Below are 20,611 nucleotides of genomic sequence, written 5' to 3'. Positions count from 1 at the left end.
AAGCAAAATCTAAAGTTTAACATGTATGTTTATTTACAAGCACATCCATCTATTTTTACAAATTATTTTTTTAAAACAAAAAAAATTAAAAAATTGTAAAATTAGAGTAGCAGCTAAGCAGGAAATATGAGGGTGATATTACAGGCATGCTAATTGGTCCTTGGTTCAACTAATCTAAGCTGGAGCTTTTCCAAAGAAAAAGAAAAAAAAATGTCCCGATATTTTCAGCAATATTATTTATATTGCTGTAACTCATCTCATCACCGCACATGGGGACCGCAGCCAAGAAATTAAAAGTTGCTTGCTCCTGGGGAGAAAAGCTACGGCAAATTTAGACAGCATACTAAAAAGCAGAGACATCACCCTGCCAACAAAAGTGTGTATAGTCAAGGCTATGATTTTCCCAGTTGCAATGTATGGTTGTGAAAGTTGGACCATAAGGAAGGCTGAGTGTCAAAGAATTGAGGCCTTTGAACTATGGTGCTGGAGAAAATTCCTGTGAGTCCCTTGGACTGCAAGGCGATCAAACCAGTCAGTCCTAGAGGATCAACCCTGACTGCTCTTTAGAAGGCCAGATCCTGAAGATGAAACTGAAATACTTTGGCCACTTAATGAGAAGGAAAGACTCACTGGAAAAGAACACTGGGAAAGATTGAGGGCAAAAGAAGAAGGTGGCGACAGAGAATGAGGTGGCTGGCTGGAGTCACCCAAGCAGTAGGCATGAGCTTACATGGACTCCAGAGGATGGTAGAGGACAGGAAGGCCTGGAGGAAAGTTGTCCATGGGGTGGCAATGGGTTGGCCATGACTTTGCAACTAACAACAACAACAACAACTCATCTCAAGACAGAAACATTGATTATGGAGTTGCATAATGCTTTTAGATGGTTTTAATTTATCTTAAAATATTGTAACAGTCATCATTCATGAAGAAATTCTGAAAAGACATCACTGCATTATCTGTTTCAGTAAAAATGTCAAAGGGTCCTTTTTTCTTAAAATAGTCATTGTGATACCTATTAAAACAGTCTTCTTTAAACTTTTGAACTTCATTTCCCATAGTTCTTAGCCAACATGACAGTCAATGTTCAACATTCTGAAGAGCATCAACTCAAAGAAAGCAGCTTCAAATATTTCAAAGGCACTTGGCCCTTTTGAGAGTATAGCAACTAATATTCAGATTCTGGTCAAAGTGATTGAATTTTATAATGATTCAAGGGAGTAAGTCAATTTAAAAGGCTGGGACCATACCTGCCTACCCATCCTGTTATTTCCTTTCACAGTGGGCAAATGTTATTTGAAGCACAGAAAGGGATAAAACCAGAACAAACCAGAACAATTAAACGTGTGAGATAAGAAAAGTCAGTATACCTAAGCCTAATTTTATCGTTTTTATCCTGCAAAGCATCTTTGCTATCACAAAGTCCATATTTATTTTATTCATTTTTATTTATTATATTTACATGCTGAGTCACCAATAAGGCAACTCTTCATACTGCTTCGGACGCTGCCATTATCATTATTTCTCAATTGTTTTGTTTCATTTTAGGATCTCATTAACTCAGCCCAATCATAGCTTTCTGTTTTCTCCTCTCTCTCAATCTCTTTATTCTTCCTTTCTTTATTTGTTTTGCTGGGACCTGAGGATGTTGTGAAAAGAGCTTTGATTTCCATACTTGCATACTGATTATTCCTTTGACAAATATGTTTTGAGAACAGCAGATAACACACTGTCATTTATCTTATCAAAGTAACAGCAGGCACAACCGAATCATCAACAAAGATTCCTGTGACTTCAGCATCCAGCTTGGGTCCAGCAATTTTAGGTGAGGCTCTCCCCACCCCCATTCCCTAATCTCAATCACATCTCAAAAACAGATCTATTAAACAATTATATGACTACCGCATTTGCCTCTTCCGTATTACCTTATTACTGTTTCAACTCCTTTCAATTGACTTGAGCACAGGTATTCTCATGGTTTTTTTTTTAATTGTTGCTGATCAAAAGGGAAACCAGGATGGCTGTGGGAATTCTTCACAGAAAAATCATATTATTGTTATTGCGCTCTGCCTCCTGAAGGAGCTGAAAATGGAGCACAGAAAAAGAACAACATGTAGGGAAAGCTAACAGAAGGCTTTGTTATAGCAGCAATACTTGTGGGAAATAATGGGAGTGGTGGTCAAATATATCTGAAAGTACCAGGCTGGGGAAAACTTTATTAAAGTGGGTATCAATATTTTTCAGAGAACAGTTGCCATCACTCGGTTATGGGGTGGCCTGGCTGCCCCCACTCCTTTTTATTTTAAAAGTAAAGGTCATCTTTCAGTAAGGCAAGTCCTAGAAGTTTTAGAGAAGTTCTCTTGAGGGATCGGCTCCATCCTCTCAGTACGTGGCTCTTAATTCAAGAATGGGCAACCTTGCTTCTACTGAGAGCCCTTTGAAATCACAGGTTGATGGGGCAGACCTAAAAGGGGGGGTCAACTACCCATTCTTTTTACTATTTTCTAACTTAAAGATAGTATATATCGTTTTTTTCACTCTCTTTTTCTCTTTCTCTTGGTTTATCCCTCCCATATAAAAAGATTTGGGGTGAACAGATTGCTTTTGACAGAGCTCTAAACTGATTGATTGATTGTGAAAGGCGTTTGAAAATAGATGGTTCTACTGGTTGCGTTAATACAGACTGGAGAGCAACATTGCTGATTTGAATGTTCTCCATAAGAAAACTAGTAACTGCTGAAGGGCTAGCATTTTTGAAAGAAGGGTTATGCTCAGGGGCGAAATCCAGCAGATTCTGACAGGTTCTGGAGAATCAGTAGCGGAAATTTTGAGTAGTTCGGAGAACCGGCAAATACCACCTCTGACTGGCCCCAGAGTGGGGTGGGAATGGAGATTTTTGCAATATCCTTCCCCCAGGAGTGGGGAGGGAATGGGGATTTTGCAGTATCCTTCCCCTGGAGTGGGGTGGGAATGGAGATTTTGCAGTATCTTTCCCTTGCCATGCCTACCAAGCCACGCCCACCAAGCCACGCTCACAGAACCAGTAGTAAAAAAAATTGGATTTCACCACTGGTTATGCTGAAGGCATTGTTAGCCATCTACACCCTAAGCCTCTGGACCAGGGGTGTCAAACTCAAGGCCAACCCATGCAGTGCTTAAATCTGGCCCATGAGGCCGGCCTGGAAATAGAAAAGGACCGTACAGGCAACCGAAACAGGGTGTGAGGGGCTGCCTGTCCCCTCCCTGGCGCCCCATTTTGGCTGGCAAAGTGCTGCAGGAAGCTGTCCAGGCTGAAAACGGGGCACGGAGGGGCCTCACAAGCCATCCCATGCCCCATTTTGGCCGGCAGGTTGCTGCAGGAGGCATCCATCCCATCTCCCCACCCCCCATCAGCCCACAGAGGAGAACTACAATGCTGATTTGACCCTCGAAGGAAATCCAGTTTGATATCCCTGCAATGGACTATATATAATTTATTTTATCTAACAGTTCCAAGGCTTTTTGTAATCACTCACTTCAGCCTACTGAACATCTAAAGTAATTGCCACGAGATGGGTCTAAACTGCTGAGTTTTATGGTAGTGACAGCATCTATTAATGTCATGGAGTGTGTACCTGGAAATTGTAAAATATACACTTAAGAATGTGAGAACATGGATGCAGTGAAGATAGCGATAATCAATCATGAAGTTAATCGATTAATGCAGTAATTAATCAAGCCTTAATTGTTTCATAGAACCTTCCCACTTTCTGCTTTTTGCAAGTGCGATAAAAATTAGTTATGTTGGTTAGTTTTAAAATACTGTAGGATTATCCTGCCATTCTGCATTGACTTCATGTAAGGGACATGATAATGTATGGATGGAGACTCCGCTGAATTCTTCCATTCGAAAGAAACACAAAGTTAGATTTGGTTTTGCTTATGATTAACACACATTCGTTGGCCTTCTTCATTACAGACCAGCGTTCTCAGAGCCCTAATAACCAGACAAATACAACAGTCAGGCTAGAAAAAGAATCTGAAGCTGGACCTAAAAGTAAGTGAAGAAAAATTGATATATCAATATGCCCAATTTTGTGTAAACCTGTAACTACCTCTGCTGTGTTTTCTAACAGGCATTCATCAAGGCCATCATAAGATTACAAATCTGGGTTTCAAAAGTATGAATGACCACTAGATATACAAAAAATTTAAGTATGATTTTTTTTTTCTGCAGCCCAGGTATGGTAACCATAGCATTCCAGACTCAGGGTCTGCACATGTCCATAGTACTTTCTTTTAAAAAATAAAAATAAATGATCTATTAAAAATAAAGTTGTTTGATGTATGTTTACAGACACACTGATGTTCATGTGCTTCATTAGACATAGAAGTAAAATAGTTTTTTGTGAATAGGTTGCTGATAAAGTTGCTTTCCTTTCCTCTAGAGCAGGGGTCTCCAACTTTGGCAACTTGTAGACTTGTAGACTTCAACTCCCAGAATTCTTCAGCCAGCTTTCAGGTGCCGTGGATGGACATGCACATTCCATAATGCATGCCCACCCACGGCACCTGCCTGCAGTCTCTGCTGTCTGCCCCAAGGCCTTCAATGACCCACACACAATCTCTGCTAATTTACCAGTCTCCATAGCACCTGCCCATCATACCCCCACCTCCTACCTCCTTGCCTGGAACTCCTGCCTCAGCCCACTTACTGACTCACATGGTCCTGAGGTTACAAGGGCAATCCTGACTGTCAGGATTGCTGTTGCTAAGCAATGCACTGGTATAAATTGATAAATCTATGTTCCTCAGTCCATACCTGTGCGTTTGATTTTTGTTATCTAAAGGAAGAAGAATTTGCATTTGTTTCTGCTTTATCTCAAGATGATAGCTGTATTCCAGTATTTGAGGAGCTGCCAAAAGGAGAGGGAGGTCAAGGCAAAACAAGAAACAATGGATGGAAACTAATCAAAGGGAAAAGCAACCTGGAATTAAGGAGAAACTTCCTAATAGAACAATTAACCAGTGTGGAACAGCTTGCCTTCAGAAGTTTTAAGGGCAGGGCCGGATTTTCCTATAGGCTAACTAGGCTTCAGCCTAGGGCCTCAAGATCAAGAGGGGCCTACATTCCCTATATTCAAATTGTTAGCAAAATTAAAATTACACTTTCACTATAGGTGAAAGGGCCTCATAAGTGGAATAGCCTAGGGCCTCTTTTCATCTAAATCCGGCCCTGTTTAAGGGCTTCATTATTGGGGGTTTTTAAGAAAAGACTGGACTTATCTATCTGAAATTATATAGGTTCTCCTGCTTGAAGAGGGGGTTAGACTAGAAGACCTCCGAGGTTCCTTCCAGTTCTATTCCGATTGATTGATCATTCTGCAATTTTCACATTACTATAGATCTATGGCTGAAACATTAAGGCTTACATGGCAAACTCATTTTATCTTCTGCTATTAAATTTTGCACACAGACCCTAGCAAAAGGGAGAGATGCAAAATTATTTCCATATGGTTCAGAAATGGGACATGAAGTGTACAGTAAAGAAACATTAAGAAAGCCAAGAAAACTACAATTAATTCAACTGCTAGTTGATCACTAAAAGCAAAAAAAAAAAAAACCAACCCAAAAAACCTACAGGGAACAATAAACGTGACAATTTCTTTTCTCATAGACAATTCAGGAATAACTAATCAGGAAAAGCAAGATGATGCTTCTTACATTGGTAAGTAAATATGGTCCATGGTCTCTTCTCTCAAGTTTTCACAAACAATTTTTTTTTTTTACAAAAATTATGGCTTGAAATGAAATTGTTGCATTTGCTGGACTGCAGACCTTGCATCAAATATGTACCTGCCCACTTCCCTGCTAGCTACTTGTGAGTGTCTTTAGACTCTCCAAAAGAGAAATAGAATGCAATTAGCATAAAATTAACAATGTTCACCTCTGAGCTTTTGCCTTTAGAATACTTTCAGATAAAGGAAAAATTGGATCATCCCAATCTTTGAAGAGAACAAGCACTAGAATAAGTTTGCCCAAGAGCTATAAAATTATCATTCAGGGTAAAGCATCTGCTTGAGATTTTATTTAAAAGGTATGTGATGCAATGTGATTAATAATAAACACAACTCCTTAATAAGATATATCTGGGGGTTTTTTTTTATCTATAAAAGAAAATAGACAGCTATGTAGTTGTGTTTGATACTCACTTCGGTATCTTCATCAAGATATTGCAATGCACTTTGAGGAGGAAATCCCCTGAGCTTAATGAAGGGGTAGTTCAGGGGTGGGTTCCACTTACCTTTACTACCGGTTCGAGCGGGATTGCGCGTGCACGCTTGCTTTGCTTGCGCTCTCACGCACTCTTTTCCACGTGCGCAGAAGCTTCTGTGCATGCGCAGATCACCAATGATGACCTCGTGCCGGGTGGGCAGAGCCTCCCGCCAGTTTTACTACCGGTTCTATAGAACCAGACAGAACCAGGAGCAACCCACCACTGGGGTAGTTGGTACCTTCCAACAACTCTCAGCCTAACTAGCTTTCTTTGATTGATGAAGCTGCTTGGATGAGCAGCAAAACGTCTCAAACTAACAAGGAAAATGAATCCAGTTGCCATGACGCAACCTTCAGACAACCTTACCTGGATGACTGAGAATTTTCATCTTCATACTTCAGTAGCATCAGACCCTCATTAAAACATCTACCAGAATGAAGAAAACTGATTCAGAAAGCATGAATTACTATAATTCTCTTCTTTAAAAGGAAGACATAGGGAAACAAAACAAAACAAAAAAATTCAAGTCCTTCCATAATAATTAAACAGCTCGAATAGGAATTATAGATTTGCACTTTGCAGCAATTTTTCTTAAGCTGAAAGGTATCACCCGAAAAATAGGTTTTGCAAGACTAAAATAGCATACGAAAAGGAGATCTTACTTGATATAAAATGTACATATGCTGAATCACATGGGTAAACATATATAAAATATCTTATAATTTATAAACAGGTAGTATATAACTCAGCATAATGAAGGGATAGATGAACATCTTGGATAGACAAATTCTTTGCAAAAGAGGATGTAAAGAGTTGCCCCCAAACTTTGCCAGTAAAGAGCAAAGTCAGAGATATGGGTAGAGTTTCAAGGAAAACAAGGTAGTATAGGTCTCCTGCGTGAACAGGGGGTTGGACTAGATAACCTCCAAGATCCCTTCCAACTCTGTTACTGTCTAAGATCTAGTGTTCTCATCAATAACTCTATCCTAGTATATATTGGTAGTAAAAACATCAGCTGCTAGAAAGTAATGGGGCACTTAAAATCCATACAGGTAGTCCTCCACTTACAACAGTTCATTTAGTGACCATTCAAAGTCAGCACTGTGACTTGCGACCATTTTTCACAGTTATGACCTTTTGCGCCTTCCCCATGATCATGGGGATCAGAATTCAGAGGCTTGGCAACTGGTTCATATTTATTTATGATCATTGCTGTGTCCCAAAGTCATCTTCTCACAAGCAAAGTTAATGGGAAGGCCATATTCACTTAACAACCGGGTTATGAACTTATCAACTGCAGGGGTTCACTTAACAACGGTGGCAAGAAAAGTCGTAAAATGGGGCAAAACTCACTGAACAAATTTCTCACTTAACAACAGAAATTTTGGGCTTAATTGTGGTCGTAAGTCTAGGCACAGAGAGAGAGAGAGAGAACCTTAAACCTATTTGCAGAAACTAGAATTATGCTGAGGAAGAGATATACATTCCCATTTGTAATTTGTTCTTCTGATTACTGGGGGACGGACACCATCTTGAGCTTAAATTCTGGAAGTCAAGATACTGCTATTTACTGCAGAGACTTTTGAGCAGGACAAGAAAACAGATTTCCCACCCCCCTCCCTTTCATTAAGGCTCTTTGCCTGCCACCTAGTGGTTATGCTGAAATATAGAAAGGAAAGCATAACAAATTGATTTTTAAGGATGCCTTCAAGTCAGTGCTGGATATTCTCTCCAGTTTCCTTAGCAAGATTTCAGAAGTAACAGTAACAGAGTTAGAAGGGAACTTGGAGGTCATCTAGTCCAGCCCCCTGCTCATGCAGGAGACCTGTACTAGGGATTCGAACCACCGAACTGCCGACCTTTCTGATCGACAAGTTCAGGTTTGCATTGCTTCCTTCCTAAGGCTGAGAGACAATGACTAACTCAAGGTCATCCATCTGGCTTTGGGCTTATGGTAGTACTAGAACTACCATAAGCCCATAAACTACCATACCGTAGTAGTATCTAGTAGTATGTAGTACTACCATAACTACTAGGCTTATGGTAGTACTAGAACTAAGTTTTTCCAGAATTCTCAAAGAAAAGGTATCAAGGGTGCTTGAGAAAGATGGTCATATTTTTATACCTACTGTTAAGATGTGCAGGTGTCATAAAGCGTATGAAATAAAATAAATACTTTCATTACATACAGGTATAATTTTGCCAGTTGTCATTGCCCTAATAGTAATAAGTGTCATCGTATTCCTTTTAATGGCTTTGTACCGAATGTGCTTGAAGACAACGCCAGGTGTGTATGTATTCTCTAAAAAAATTAAAATGTATATGACAAAATGAAATACGCAGACATAGGATGAGGGTATCTGGCTTTGCATTACAGTGTTTGAGAAAGTATTTTAGATGTCAACTGAACATGAGTCCACAATCTTTGGTGGCTGCTTTAAAAAAATAGTTTCCAGATTTTGTGTGAAATGTAATTCTTTTTACTTGGTTCTACTTTGGTGGGATCCCATCACAAGTATGACAGGCAGTTCTGCATGTACTGCTTTTAAGATACAATTCATTCATGGAACAGGTTCAGACAGAGATGGTAAGAAGAATGATCAAGGAAACATAAACTTAAAACTATAGGTGCTAACAATATTTAGCGATGAGAAAGAAGATCAAGGGACATTATAGCACTCTTTAAATATCTAGGAGATTATAATATGGAAGGTAAAAACTGTTCTTAATTGTTGCAGAATATAAGACATAGGACAATGTGTTTATGACATACTGAATAACAATCTATTGGGGAACCTTTACTCTGAACTCTTACATAGAGGAGGAAGTTGGATTCAATGAGGTAAAAAGCCCTTTCACGTCTAGTAGTCTCAGCTTTTATTTGCTAGAAATCTAACCTGATCTCTCTCTTAAAGTGCTTCTGAGATTAGGTGAAAGAAGATCTAGAACCCTAAAGCTAAAGTTCATGAGCCTTGATGATGCAGTGGTTAGAGTGCAGTACTGCAGGCTACTTCTGCTGCCTGCAATTTGGCAGTTCAAATCTCACTAGGCTCAAGGTTGACTCAGCCTTCCATCCTTCCGAGGTGGGTAAAATGAGGAGCCAGATTGTTGGGGGCAATATGCACTGTAAAGCGGTCTATAAGTCTAAGTACTATTACTATTGCTAGCCTACAAACTCTTAAGGGGACAGCCTCATTGCCCTTCCAACCTACTCTTAAGAAATCTGCTAGAAAAACTTTCTTATAAAGTTATAGAAATTGAACAGTAGCATCTGTTACTAAAGACTGCTATGTGTCTTGCATGTTTCACAGATTAGATTTCGGTTGCTGATACCATTTACAAGAACAACTGTTAAAAAAATTAACATAGGATGAGGGCATCTGGTTTTGCATTACAGAATTAAACAATTCTGTATCAATTGGAATCAGTTCTAAATCTTCTTGGAATAAATTATAATTAGATTCAAATTGCTTCAGAATAGTCATCTATAAAACCTTTGAAAATTATTACTGTTTTTAGATCACACTCAATTTTTGTATTTCAAGAGTCTCTATATAATAAGGGCAAAAATCCTGATACATAAAAGAAAAAGATCTCTGCCATATCATGTTGAACTAGAAATGTAGAAAGATGACGTGACTTATCATGGTGGACTAGAAAGATAATGTGAATTTAAATTCCTTCCAGAGAGGCAAGAGAATGGAACTGAACAGTAAGTTTTTTCCCTTTTCTTCAATCCATTTTGTTCATTTATGTTAAAACACGTTAAACACGTTAGGTTACAGTTTCTTTAACAACCCAGTTTTGAAAAGAGTTGTATTCACCTGACCTTCTAGCCTTCTACGTTTATCTTTCAACAGTCAAGTCCCATTTCTTCCAGATGAATGTAATTTTGAGAATGAAAAGGTAGAATGTGGGAATTAAGGTTACATAACTTGCATGCAGATACTCTGTGGAGTTTCAAGTCAGCTACAATCTCTCTCATGTGTACTTTGATTCTCAGTGTGTGACCAAGCTGCACTCATAGTCATTATTCTACTTGGTGCAATCCTTAAAAACTCTTTTAAAACTACCACCACCACACACACACACACACACACACACACACACACACACACACACACACCCCTCAGAAAATGTAACTTGGTGAAATTTCATCCAAATGTTTTATTCTGTGTGTGTATATAATACCTCACAGATTTGTTGTGGGGAAAATGGGAAGAGGAAGCAGTTTTGGATATGTTCACCACCTTGAGTTATTTGTAAAAATAATAAAGGTGGGATATAAATAAATAAATAAGTAAACAAGCAAATAAGTAAATAAGACAACTACGATTTTCAGGATACAAAGAGCAGAGTATTACTATTATTTGCAGCTAAAGAAGTCATCCAGATTTGCTTTGGATAGTGAGATGGGTGACACATAAATTTAATAAATAAGAAGGGACAATTTTATCGCCCCCTTTGTTGGTATTCTCCCCCATTTGTGAGAAAATGCTAGAGAATTTGTCTCCACACTTTGTCACTGAAAGAGTTCAGAAAAACTATCCCATTTCTCAAGCCACAGATAAATAGATTTTCAAGGAATCCCTCTCCACAACTTTAGTTATAGCAGTAAACTGCCTAAATTATATTACTGACTCAGCACTCAGCACAGGTATTATCTATAGTTACCACCATACCATTATTTGAACTCTAACATTTCAGGATAAGAGAAGTTGAGACAATTTTTTTCATTGTCTTAAAAACAGCCTGTCACTCAGGGCATAGCTCTTTGGTAATTCACCAAAGATGTTTAGTGCTTGTAAACTTGTTTGCTGACCATCTGAACTCATTTATTATACCATTTCACTCTGAACTTTAAGAACACTAGAAAGCATTTCCATTTCTGTAGCAATACTTATCTTGTCCAGACTTGGGCTTATTCTTTCTTTGTTTGGATACTGATCCAAAAATTCAAATTTGCACAGACCTAAGTGTAATTGTTTTAATTTAAACTGTTGATTTACTAATCCAGGTAGTTGTTTTTGAAAGTTTCAGCAGGGTCTTTACTGTTGACCCACATACCAAACTGACATCTGTAAAAACAATTATATCATTTTTGAAATCCTCTTTGAGCTCATTCATTTACCTCTGGAAAACCTTCAAGGCAATCTTTTAAAACCATATTCTCCAAATGAGGTAATGAATATATTTTGCTTGGCTTGGCTTTCAACTAGGTTTGGATTTCATCCCCATTCCCCAGCACTCTCCAGTTTAGAGAATATAGAGCTGCAGTTTTATGTAATATTGACAAAGAAAGTGTGCAATTGCGACCATGTTCTGTTACTGTCATTATTTATATTTGGGGAAAGTCAGGTGCAAGTTGCTAAGGCTTTCCCAAACTCCTCAGATTGCAATCTAATGCTTTTCAAATAAATTCAGTCACATTTCTCTGAATTAAGCAATTCTTCTCAATAAATCTGTGTTGGAACAGATCACTGTTCCTCTCCTACTTCCCATTGGGAGTAAGATGTAATTCTTTGTCTTTTTATGCTGGCCATGGAAATAGGAATTTGGTTTTTCTAAAAAAAATATATTCCTGGGATAGGAGCCAGGTTTAGGATTCTTTGCTAGGTGTTCTTTGTTTTTCCAGTCCAGCGCAAATCCAATCAGTTGTCCACAAAGACAAAAAAACCCAAATTTCCTGACACATTCACTCCAGGGAGGACAAGCGAGGTGACAGAGAGAACAAGATGTAGCTATATTTTCCAGCAGGAAAAGGGAGAAATTAACTTAATACATGTTTGAATGAAAACATACCTAATTTTACTTTTTTTAAACCAATATGCAGAATCAAATTTTCTAATATAATTTCTCATTACCATGTTTCCCCAAAAATAAGACCCTGTCTTATATTTTTTTGAATCCCGAAATAAGCGCTTGGCCTTATTTTTGGGGAGGTCTTATTATTTTGGGGTGTGGAGCAAAACGGGGCTCCTCTTGCCATTTTACCTGATTTCCAGCTCTGTTTCCCTAATCCTAACCAGAGGAAATGGCGGGGACCAGCTGCATATGCATTTAAATATTTTCAGGGAGGGCTTATTTTCAGGGGGGGCTTATTTTAGCGCACACGCTCAAAAGCCTGATTGGGCTTATTATCAGGTGATGTCTTGTTTTCGGGGAAACAGGGTATTTAAAAAAATATATTGGAAAAAAGACTCCAATCAAATGTACGTATTCATGAAAACAGTGTACAGTCTGACTTGCACTGTGAAAATTGTTTGTATTAAAGAAAAGTACACATGTGCATCAAAATACACAAGAATTCCCAGTGTTCAGTGAATTGGACTTGAACTGAAGCTGAGAAGGACCAAATCGATCATATCTGTGAAAATTTGAATCTGAAAGAAGCCTTGATGGAATTGCCCTTTCCAATGGTGGCTTACTTGCATTTCTTATTCTAGACAAAATGGGGCAATGGGCAATAGTGTGCAATTGCAGCCGCTCAGCGGTAGTGGCTTTGTTGTTCCTCCCAAATTGCCAAGCCATTTGCACAGCTCAGTGTCCATCTGGCTCGCTTGGATCCTTTGAATTGGCCAACTGCTGTTAGACATGATAAAGGATGCTACAGTCCTCAGCTTACTTGCCAAGTACCCAACCACAATTGGGTACTTGGGATGGGAACCTCTGCTGCTAAGTGATGCAGACATTAAGCAAGTCACACCTGATTTTGTGACCTTTATTCCGTGGTCATTAAGCAACTCATGTGAATCTGGCTTTCCCCATTGACTTAGCCTTTTGGAAGCTCCATGTTAAGTTTGTAAATGGCAATTACGTGACGTTGCAACTGTCATGAATACATGCCAGTTGCCAAGTACACGAATCTTGATGACAGGGACACTACAACAGTCACAAGTGCAAGGACCTGTAACTTTTTCAGCACTGCTATAATTTTGAATAGTCATTAAATTGGATAGCCATAAGTTGAAAACTATCTGTATTCCATCACCAAGGTTGAAGTAAATCAGCCTTGATAGTTCAGTCTCCTATAAAAGAGTGAGAGTAAACAAAATGTGAGGATAAAATAGATTAACAGAGTTGGAAGGGACCTTGCAGGTCATCTAGTCCAACCCCCTGCCCAAGCAGGAGACCCTACATCTGCCTCTACCTAGGATGTCAGAGAAGAAGCAGAGCCAGGCAGGAAAAGCTACATGTTAGATCCAGCCAACAGTCTATCAATTCTCCTGTCCTGTATCATCCTATATCCATTTCCATATCATGTATCCTTTGCCATCATGAGACATTTGTCAATCATACAACACCTCCCAACAGAGCCCCATCGGATAAAGAGAATGTGAAACTCATTTCTGTTAAGACAACTTCTTCAGACTCAGGTAAGTCATGCTTATTCATTACTGGTCAGGTTGAGAATTTAAGACCAAGCTTTTAAGCATTCAGCCAGAGTTTGACAGACTATTAGACCGGTATTTACAAAAAAGGCTATGCTTGCTTGAAAAAGATTGGAACCTTGTATGAGACTAGCATATGTCTGTTATTCATTAAATCAACCCAATTAGTTTTGGGCTTCTTCACAAGTGTGGAATAAAAGATGCCACTGCTTTGAGGAGCCAGATCCTTAATGTAAATGAGAAGGATCCATTGATCCATTGAATCAAGTTCAAAAAATGCACAGCCCTAACAATCTATTAAGATAAGATCAATCTCATCAACACTGAAGAAAGCTTCTCTAAATAAAAAATGCATGGACAAAATGATAACAAAAAAAGTTGCTTTAGCTGCTTGTTCAGAATAGTTGAATAAGTATTCTGAATACTGAATACTGAACAAGCAGCCAAAGCAACTTTTTTTGGTATCATTTTGTTCATGCATTTTTTTATTTAGAGAACCCTTCTTCAGTGTTGTTGAGTTTGACCTTTTTATTTTAACAGATTGTTAGGGCTGTGCATTTTCCCCCCCTTTGGATATGATTATGCCTCTTATGTAAGGCCCACCCTAGAAAAAGCAAAGGACCACCCCCATTTTTGGTCACGGCTCTCCGGGCCCCGTTTATAATGAGATTATAATGAGAGTGAGGGAGGATCTGAGGAAAGTCCTGCCTTAGCATTTGGTTACCACAGGTGCCCCTGACACGAATTATGTTGACCTGGCCATGCCCACTCTGGCTATGCCCATCCCACCCCCACAAGGTCAAACACAACCCTGATGTGGCCCTCAATGAAATTGAGTTTGACACCCCTGTTATAAACCATTTATATCACATATTGTCATTAGAGATTTTTCACTTATAAATAAACTCTGTTTTTAAAAAAAAAAAAAAAAACACCTAGATTTGATAAAACAGTTTGAAAACCACAGGTATAAAATTATCAAACTGTTTTTAGACATAATGTTTTCAAACTTGGCATAAAAGATAGATAACATTGGCAGTTTTTTTAAAAAAGTAATAAATGGAAAAGAGAGCTTCAGGGCCTCAGAAGGCTTCTAAATTTTCCAATCTGACTATAAAGTTTTCTTCTGCTGAGCAAATGCTCAATAAACCCACTACTGAACCGTGTTGTATGCATCCTATATTTGGAATACATCTGAGCCATTGGTACTTTAGGAACATTATTTTTTTTCTCTTCTCTCTCACACTAGTTAATTTGATTCATATTTAATACACTTTTTGCAGTTGGCTTTTCAAAACTTTAATGCACTTTCAGTTCACACATTTCCATAAGCATGAAATCCACTTTGCCCTTTCTGATCTTGTGAAATATTCAGTTTTTAAAAAGCCCAAAAAGTAAAAAAAAAAATTCTCTAGTCTCCAAATCTCCCCTGAGATTTTTCTCTCATATATGTAATCACATTTACCTTTATCCAACTTTTCTGAAGGAAATGAGCCTCCCTCCTTCAGATGTCAAAACTGAGTACCCAGGGAACAGCTGTTTTATGAAACAGAAATGCAAAAAAGATGGGCAACAAAATTATAGTCCGGTGGGATTAGATGTGACATGTAACAGGAAAATAAGATTGTTTCACCACAGTTGAGGATTATTTCTGCATTGATTCATATAGCTGCTCTTTGGTCCAAAAGAACTTGGATTTAATTGGCAAAGTCATCTTCAGGATGAAGAGCAACTCTTCAGGTGTTAACTTTGGTTCCCAGCATTTTAAAAGTAGAATGACCATTGTTCTGAAGTCCAAAAGTTAAAATCAGGATATGGGGCAGAGGGACTTCAGTCTGGGGAGGCTACTGTATATATTAAACTATACAGTGGCCGCTTAACCACAATCTATTTTCCAGTCTATTTTCCCTTGGTTGAACTTAGAAGCCCATATTAAGAGAAAAAAGAACTGCAACCCACCTCCACATTCCCTGTTAATAATCCAGTTTATTGTGGACTGTAGATTCTGTATTCTCTAATTATGATTCAACAGATCAATGATTCTTAGTAGTTTTTTAAAGTTTTTGAAATTTTGCATAATTACCGTATTTTTCGGTGTATAAGATGCACTTCCCCCCCCCCCAAAAAAAGTGAGTGGAAATGTCTGTGCATCTTATACAGTGAATGTTGCTGAAGCCCTGCCCACCCGCCAGCCCCCACCCTTCAGCATCTGCCTCCCAGCAATTTGCCTCCTTGCAGCAAACAGCAAACAGCTTGGTCAGCTTCAGCACAGCCTGATTTAGCACGAGCAGCTGATTGGCGGTTGGAACTGCCTCCCGGAATACTGCCTATCAGCTGTTCCAGGCTGCGGGGATCGCCACCACCCATTGCCACCATTGCCGCCCATCGCCGCTGCCACTTATTGCTGCCTCCACGTGCCCCATTTTCGGCCTCCGTGCATCCCATTTTCAGCCCCCACCTGGAACGGACCAAAAATGGGATGTGCAGAGGCTGAAAATGGGACGCCCAGAGGCCGAAATGGGGCACAAGGAGGCGGCGATGGGCAGTGGTGAGCCCCGCAGCCTGGAACATCTGATAGGTGGCATTCCGGAAGGCTGATCAATTGCCAATCAGATGCTCATGCTAAATCAGGCTGTACTGAAGCTGACCAGGCTGTTTGCCGTTTGCTGCAAGGAGGCAAACTGCTGGGAGGCAGAGGCAGATTTTTTTTTTCTTGTTTTCCTCCCCAAAAGCTAGGTGCATCTTATACTCCAAAAATACAGTATATTTTAGCATGATGTTTATATTCTGTTTTTCATCTCCTGCATATTTTAAACTACTGCTGTTCCCCATTAATCTTTATTTTCCTTCTGGGCTAGGCATGTTCAGTTTCTTGACCCTTTCCTCCTATGACTTGCCTTTAGGCATGTCATTACCTTTGGAATCCTTCAAACCAATGTGAGTACTCCCATTGGTGATCAGACAGCAGCCTAAAGACTGCAGCACTTCCCAATGGACTTAGAAGAGTGGTTTCAATGGGTTCCTTTAGAGTTGGGATTAAGTTGCTTCTGGGTTGGGAGTCATCAAACTGGTGGGATCTATTCCAGCCTCTTCCTGAGTAACAATGTGGAATATTTCTATATTTAAGCAAAAAAAATTAGGGTTTTTTCTTTACAATCTTAAATGAGTACCTGTCCTTATTACTCAGTTGTCTATTAATGTGCCTTGTGGCTCTGCTAAATTAATATGTAGGCCATCCTTTTAAAAAAAATAATAATAATTTATTGAGTTCTTTTTCACCGACTGCAGTGGCCTATGGCTAAGGCAGAAAACTTCCGCGTGACTGTCTCTGGACCTTTACTGAAATTGTGCATGTTTTCATTTTTCTTAGCAGAGCAGACTTCCCAGGGAAGGAATAAAACTCGGCAACATAACGATTCCTCCTCGTGCCAAGGCAACAAATGTGTATGCTCGAGATTTTATTTCTATCTGCTAAACGCTGAATGAATATTTCTCCTTTTCAGCAGCAGTCAATAGCTTTTCATTGAAAATAGGCAGATAACCTTTTCCGTAGGTAGCTTAAAGGTTTGGAGCAAATATTGTTATGCGTCCCCAAAGCAAAGGCAAGTGGATAAATACCTTAGAGGACTCTGCTTGCAGTTCAGAAAATCCAAAACAGAGCAGATTCTCAGTGTCAGTCATGGATAGCATCTGGGTACCCTTGGAGATGGGCTACTGTAATTATGCAAAGGTCATTTAGAAAAAGAAATATAACATGAAAATATGAGGTTCTCTGCGGGGAGGATGCAAAACAGTGAACTACAAAGAGTTTCGCATTAACTCCATAAGATTACTTGGGGAGAGGGGTCATTTCAAAAAGACCTCAATAAAGAGATGGGTGGATGGATGGGAGATGATAGATAGATAGATAGATAGATAGATAGATAGATAGATAGATAGATGATAGATAGATAGATAGATAGATAGATAGATAGATAGATAAATCTATATAGATAGATCTATATAGATAGATAGATATAGATATGAAATGGATGGGTGGGTGGGTGGGTGGGTGGGTGGCTGGCTGGCTGGATGGATGGATGGATGGATGGATGGATGGATGGACGGATGGACAGATGGATGGACGGATGGATAGACCGATGGATGGATAGACGGATAGGCAGACAGATTCACAGATGGATAGACAAACAGAGGGCAATAACAATTAGGAAAAAGGGATATTTCTACATCCTTCTTTTAGAAACTTCCATTTGGTTTCCTTTGGTGGATGTATGACCTCTGCAAGATTAGCCTGAGGGAATCTGTCATTTGAGAGATGTAAGGTTCCTTAAATGTTCCTTCATCCCAAATGAAACAGTATCACCTTTCCAAGCAATTAATTGTCTGCTAATTAAGATTCTGAAACAGATTTGAAATTATGGACTAATAATGCAAATTATTTTAGGTTTTGCACCCTAAAAGTCAGCCTAGTTGATATACAGTAGTAAAGCCAAAATCATCTTGAACTACAAACTACCTCAAAATTTTCCTTCATTTCAGATGTGAAGCATTCCTGTTTCATTCTAGAAACCACCAAACAAAGTTGGATTTACTTGATGTGAATCAGGAGCATTTATGCATCACTGAAAAAACCTGTTTGTTTCATTTCTCTGTAATTTTGCCACGTTGTCATGTTGTTTTTCTATATGCCTGCTGTTTATCTCTAAAAAGAATTTTGTAGTTTTTCTCTCTCTTTCTGTCTTTCGGTCCATTGCTCTACAAGACCTATTTATTGCTTTCCATGTAAGTAAGGTAGAGAAAAAAAATGCATATTGTAAAACTATATAAAAATGCACTGGACCTTTGCCAATTCTGATTCTGTAGTTTTGTACATAAAATATATATTCTGCCTGTAAATATAATTCTTTATGTGTTTTCAGTAATTACCACAATATTAAATATTATTTGTTGTGGCCATATCTGTTTACAATAAGAACAAGATACTAACTTGAGTCTTTCCTTCTGTAAATACATAGATTCCTTCACTCCCATTTCAGTGCAAAGCAAAGATTCAAGTTATAGTATCCATGATGTTGAGACTCTAGAAAGAGTGCAGAGAAGAGCAACAAAGATGATTAGGGGACTGGAAGCTAAAACATATAAAGAACAGTTGCTGGAACTGGGTATGACTAGTCTGATGAAAAGAAGGACTAGGGATAACATAATAGCAGTGTTCCAATATCTCAGGGGCTGCCACAAAGAAAGGGGTCAAGCTATTCTCCAAAGCACCTGAGGGTAGGATAAGAAGCAATGGGTGGAAACTTATCAAAGAGCAAAGCAACTTAGAACTAAGGAGAAATTTCCTGGCAGTTAGAACAATTAATCAGTGGAACAACTTGCCTCCAGAGATTGTGAATGCTCCAACACTGGAAGTTTTTAACAAGAGATTGGATAACCGTTTGTCTGAAGTGAGGAAGGGTTTCCTGCCTAAGCAGGGGGTTGGACTAAAAGACCTCCAAGTTCCCTTCCAACTCTGTTATTCTATTTCAATTTCATAAGTGACTAATCTCCTTATTAAGACTAACCAAACTGGTACAAAAACGTCAACCACATTTAGGTTTTCCAAAAGTCTTTCTAAAGCAAAAAGTGACAAAAACCAAGGAATAGAGGAAGAAGCAAGACACTCTAAAGCTCAGAATTTGTCTCCATGAGGTCTGCAATTCAGATTTGGACTTAAGATTGGAGGCGTCGACAGAACCTATTTGCGAGCGGCAGGTGCAATATATTCCAAGTTTCAGCTACTATTGTAGGACATGTTTTGGTGGTTTTCTTACTTCTTGTAACATCTTACCTTGATGCAGATTTCTACAACTTCTTCTGCATCATTTGATAATATCAGAAGTATTATTACCATAATGTGGATTCCTGGTTTTTTTTCCCCCGGATAGGCCAACATGACTATGTCTTTTAAACTATTATACTGTATGTAGCTCTGCAATCTTTTTTGTGCAGTGTTGGGGAGAACATTTTTACAAGGCAAAAATCATTGCAATGCAGCCTGAACCTAGGGAAAGGAGGAGGAATGTATAGTATGTATATAATTAACACTCTTTAATAAAATACATGGGAATCTTTTGCACTGGATTTCCTCAATCTACTGGATTTCTACTTCAAATGGCAGCTCTGGGACTTTTTTTTTTTTTTTTACAAATTTCTAATTTTCCTAAATTCCAAACATTCAAAAAGGGGGAATAATAATTTCAGAATAACGAAATTCATGATACCACCTTCTGCTACCATGACTACATTTCATAAGCACAATGTTCAGAAAGGATCTAGAGACCATTACCCCATCAGTCTGTATCAAGCATTTTTCCCTGGAAAATTGTCTTCTCTTTTTAAGAGAAACAAATCCTGCATATGGTCAGAAGCTGTGTTTGCTGTAGCAATCTAGAAATGTAATAAACAAATGATTGTGTCAAAATTCCTTTTCTGGGTACTTTTATTTTATAATTTGGCAGGAAGAAAAAATGTGTTTTTCTGCAATATTTTATCAGAGAGACATTTGCACTTAATTAAAACAGGGGTAAGACACAAATAAGCAAGTTGCTGAAAGCTGTGGCAGGTTTTAAATAATTGGAAGGTCATTGCATTCAATCTAGTGGTGCTAGAAATTCGATATTAAACTGCAGTTCAGTCTTTCTTTGAAACCTCTAATGAAGAATGGACACATCCTCCCTATTTCAGTTGGTATAGTTAAACAGCTTGTACTGCCAGAGAGTTTTAATATTTAGCCAAAATCCCTTTTTGTATAATTTGAACCTGTTGTATCAGGCCTCAGAATGAAGCAAAAGAAAATATATTTCCTCAGACATCTACTTGACAGACTTTCAAATATGTTAAGATAGCTATCATATTTACTCTTAATTGCCTCTTTTCTGAGCAAACCATGCCAAAGTCCTTCCATTTTTCCTCATGTTCTATA

At 38.6% G+C, this 20,611-nt stretch overlaps 1 protein-coding gene across 4 annotated transcripts in view; it reads left to right on the top strand.

The window, feature by feature from the left end:
- EMCN (endomucin) overlaps positions 1-20,110 on the top strand; it is a 47,705-nt gene extending 27,595 nt beyond the window's left edge. Inside the window, exons 6-14 of one of the 4 annotated variants that reach the window (XM_034442173.3) lie at positions 1,751-1,825; positions 3,959-4,036; positions 5,657-5,707; positions 8,448-8,543; positions 9,944-9,968; positions 13,571-13,632; positions 16,506-16,584; positions 17,021-17,091; positions 18,187-20,110. In XM_034442173.3, the coding sequence (XP_034298064.1) occupies positions 1,751-1,825; positions 3,959-4,036; positions 5,657-5,707; positions 8,448-8,543; positions 9,944-9,968; positions 13,571-13,632; positions 16,506-16,584; positions 17,021-17,045 (491 nt within the window). In that variant the 3' untranslated portion in view covers positions 17,046-17,091; positions 18,187-20,110. Of the gene's footprint in view, positions 1-1,750; positions 1,826-3,958; positions 4,037-5,656; positions 5,708-8,447; positions 8,544-9,943; positions 9,969-13,570; positions 13,633-16,505; positions 16,585-17,017; positions 17,092-18,186 lie in introns of all 4 variants that reach the window. The other 3 variants (XM_034442172.3, XM_034442174.3, XM_034442176.3) reach the window with 3 other exon arrangements.
- Positions 20,111-20,611: the final 501 nt, after the last annotated feature.

The sequence above is a fragment of the Pantherophis guttatus genome, chromosome 8 (assembly GCF_059756535.1).
Source record: "Pantherophis guttatus breed Tessera chromosome 8, ASM5975653v1, whole genome shotgun sequence".
NCBI classification, from domain to species: domain Eukaryota; kingdom Metazoa; phylum Chordata; class Lepidosauria; order Squamata; family Colubridae; genus Pantherophis; species Pantherophis guttatus.
This window is presented reverse-complemented; position numbering and strand designations above follow the sequence as displayed.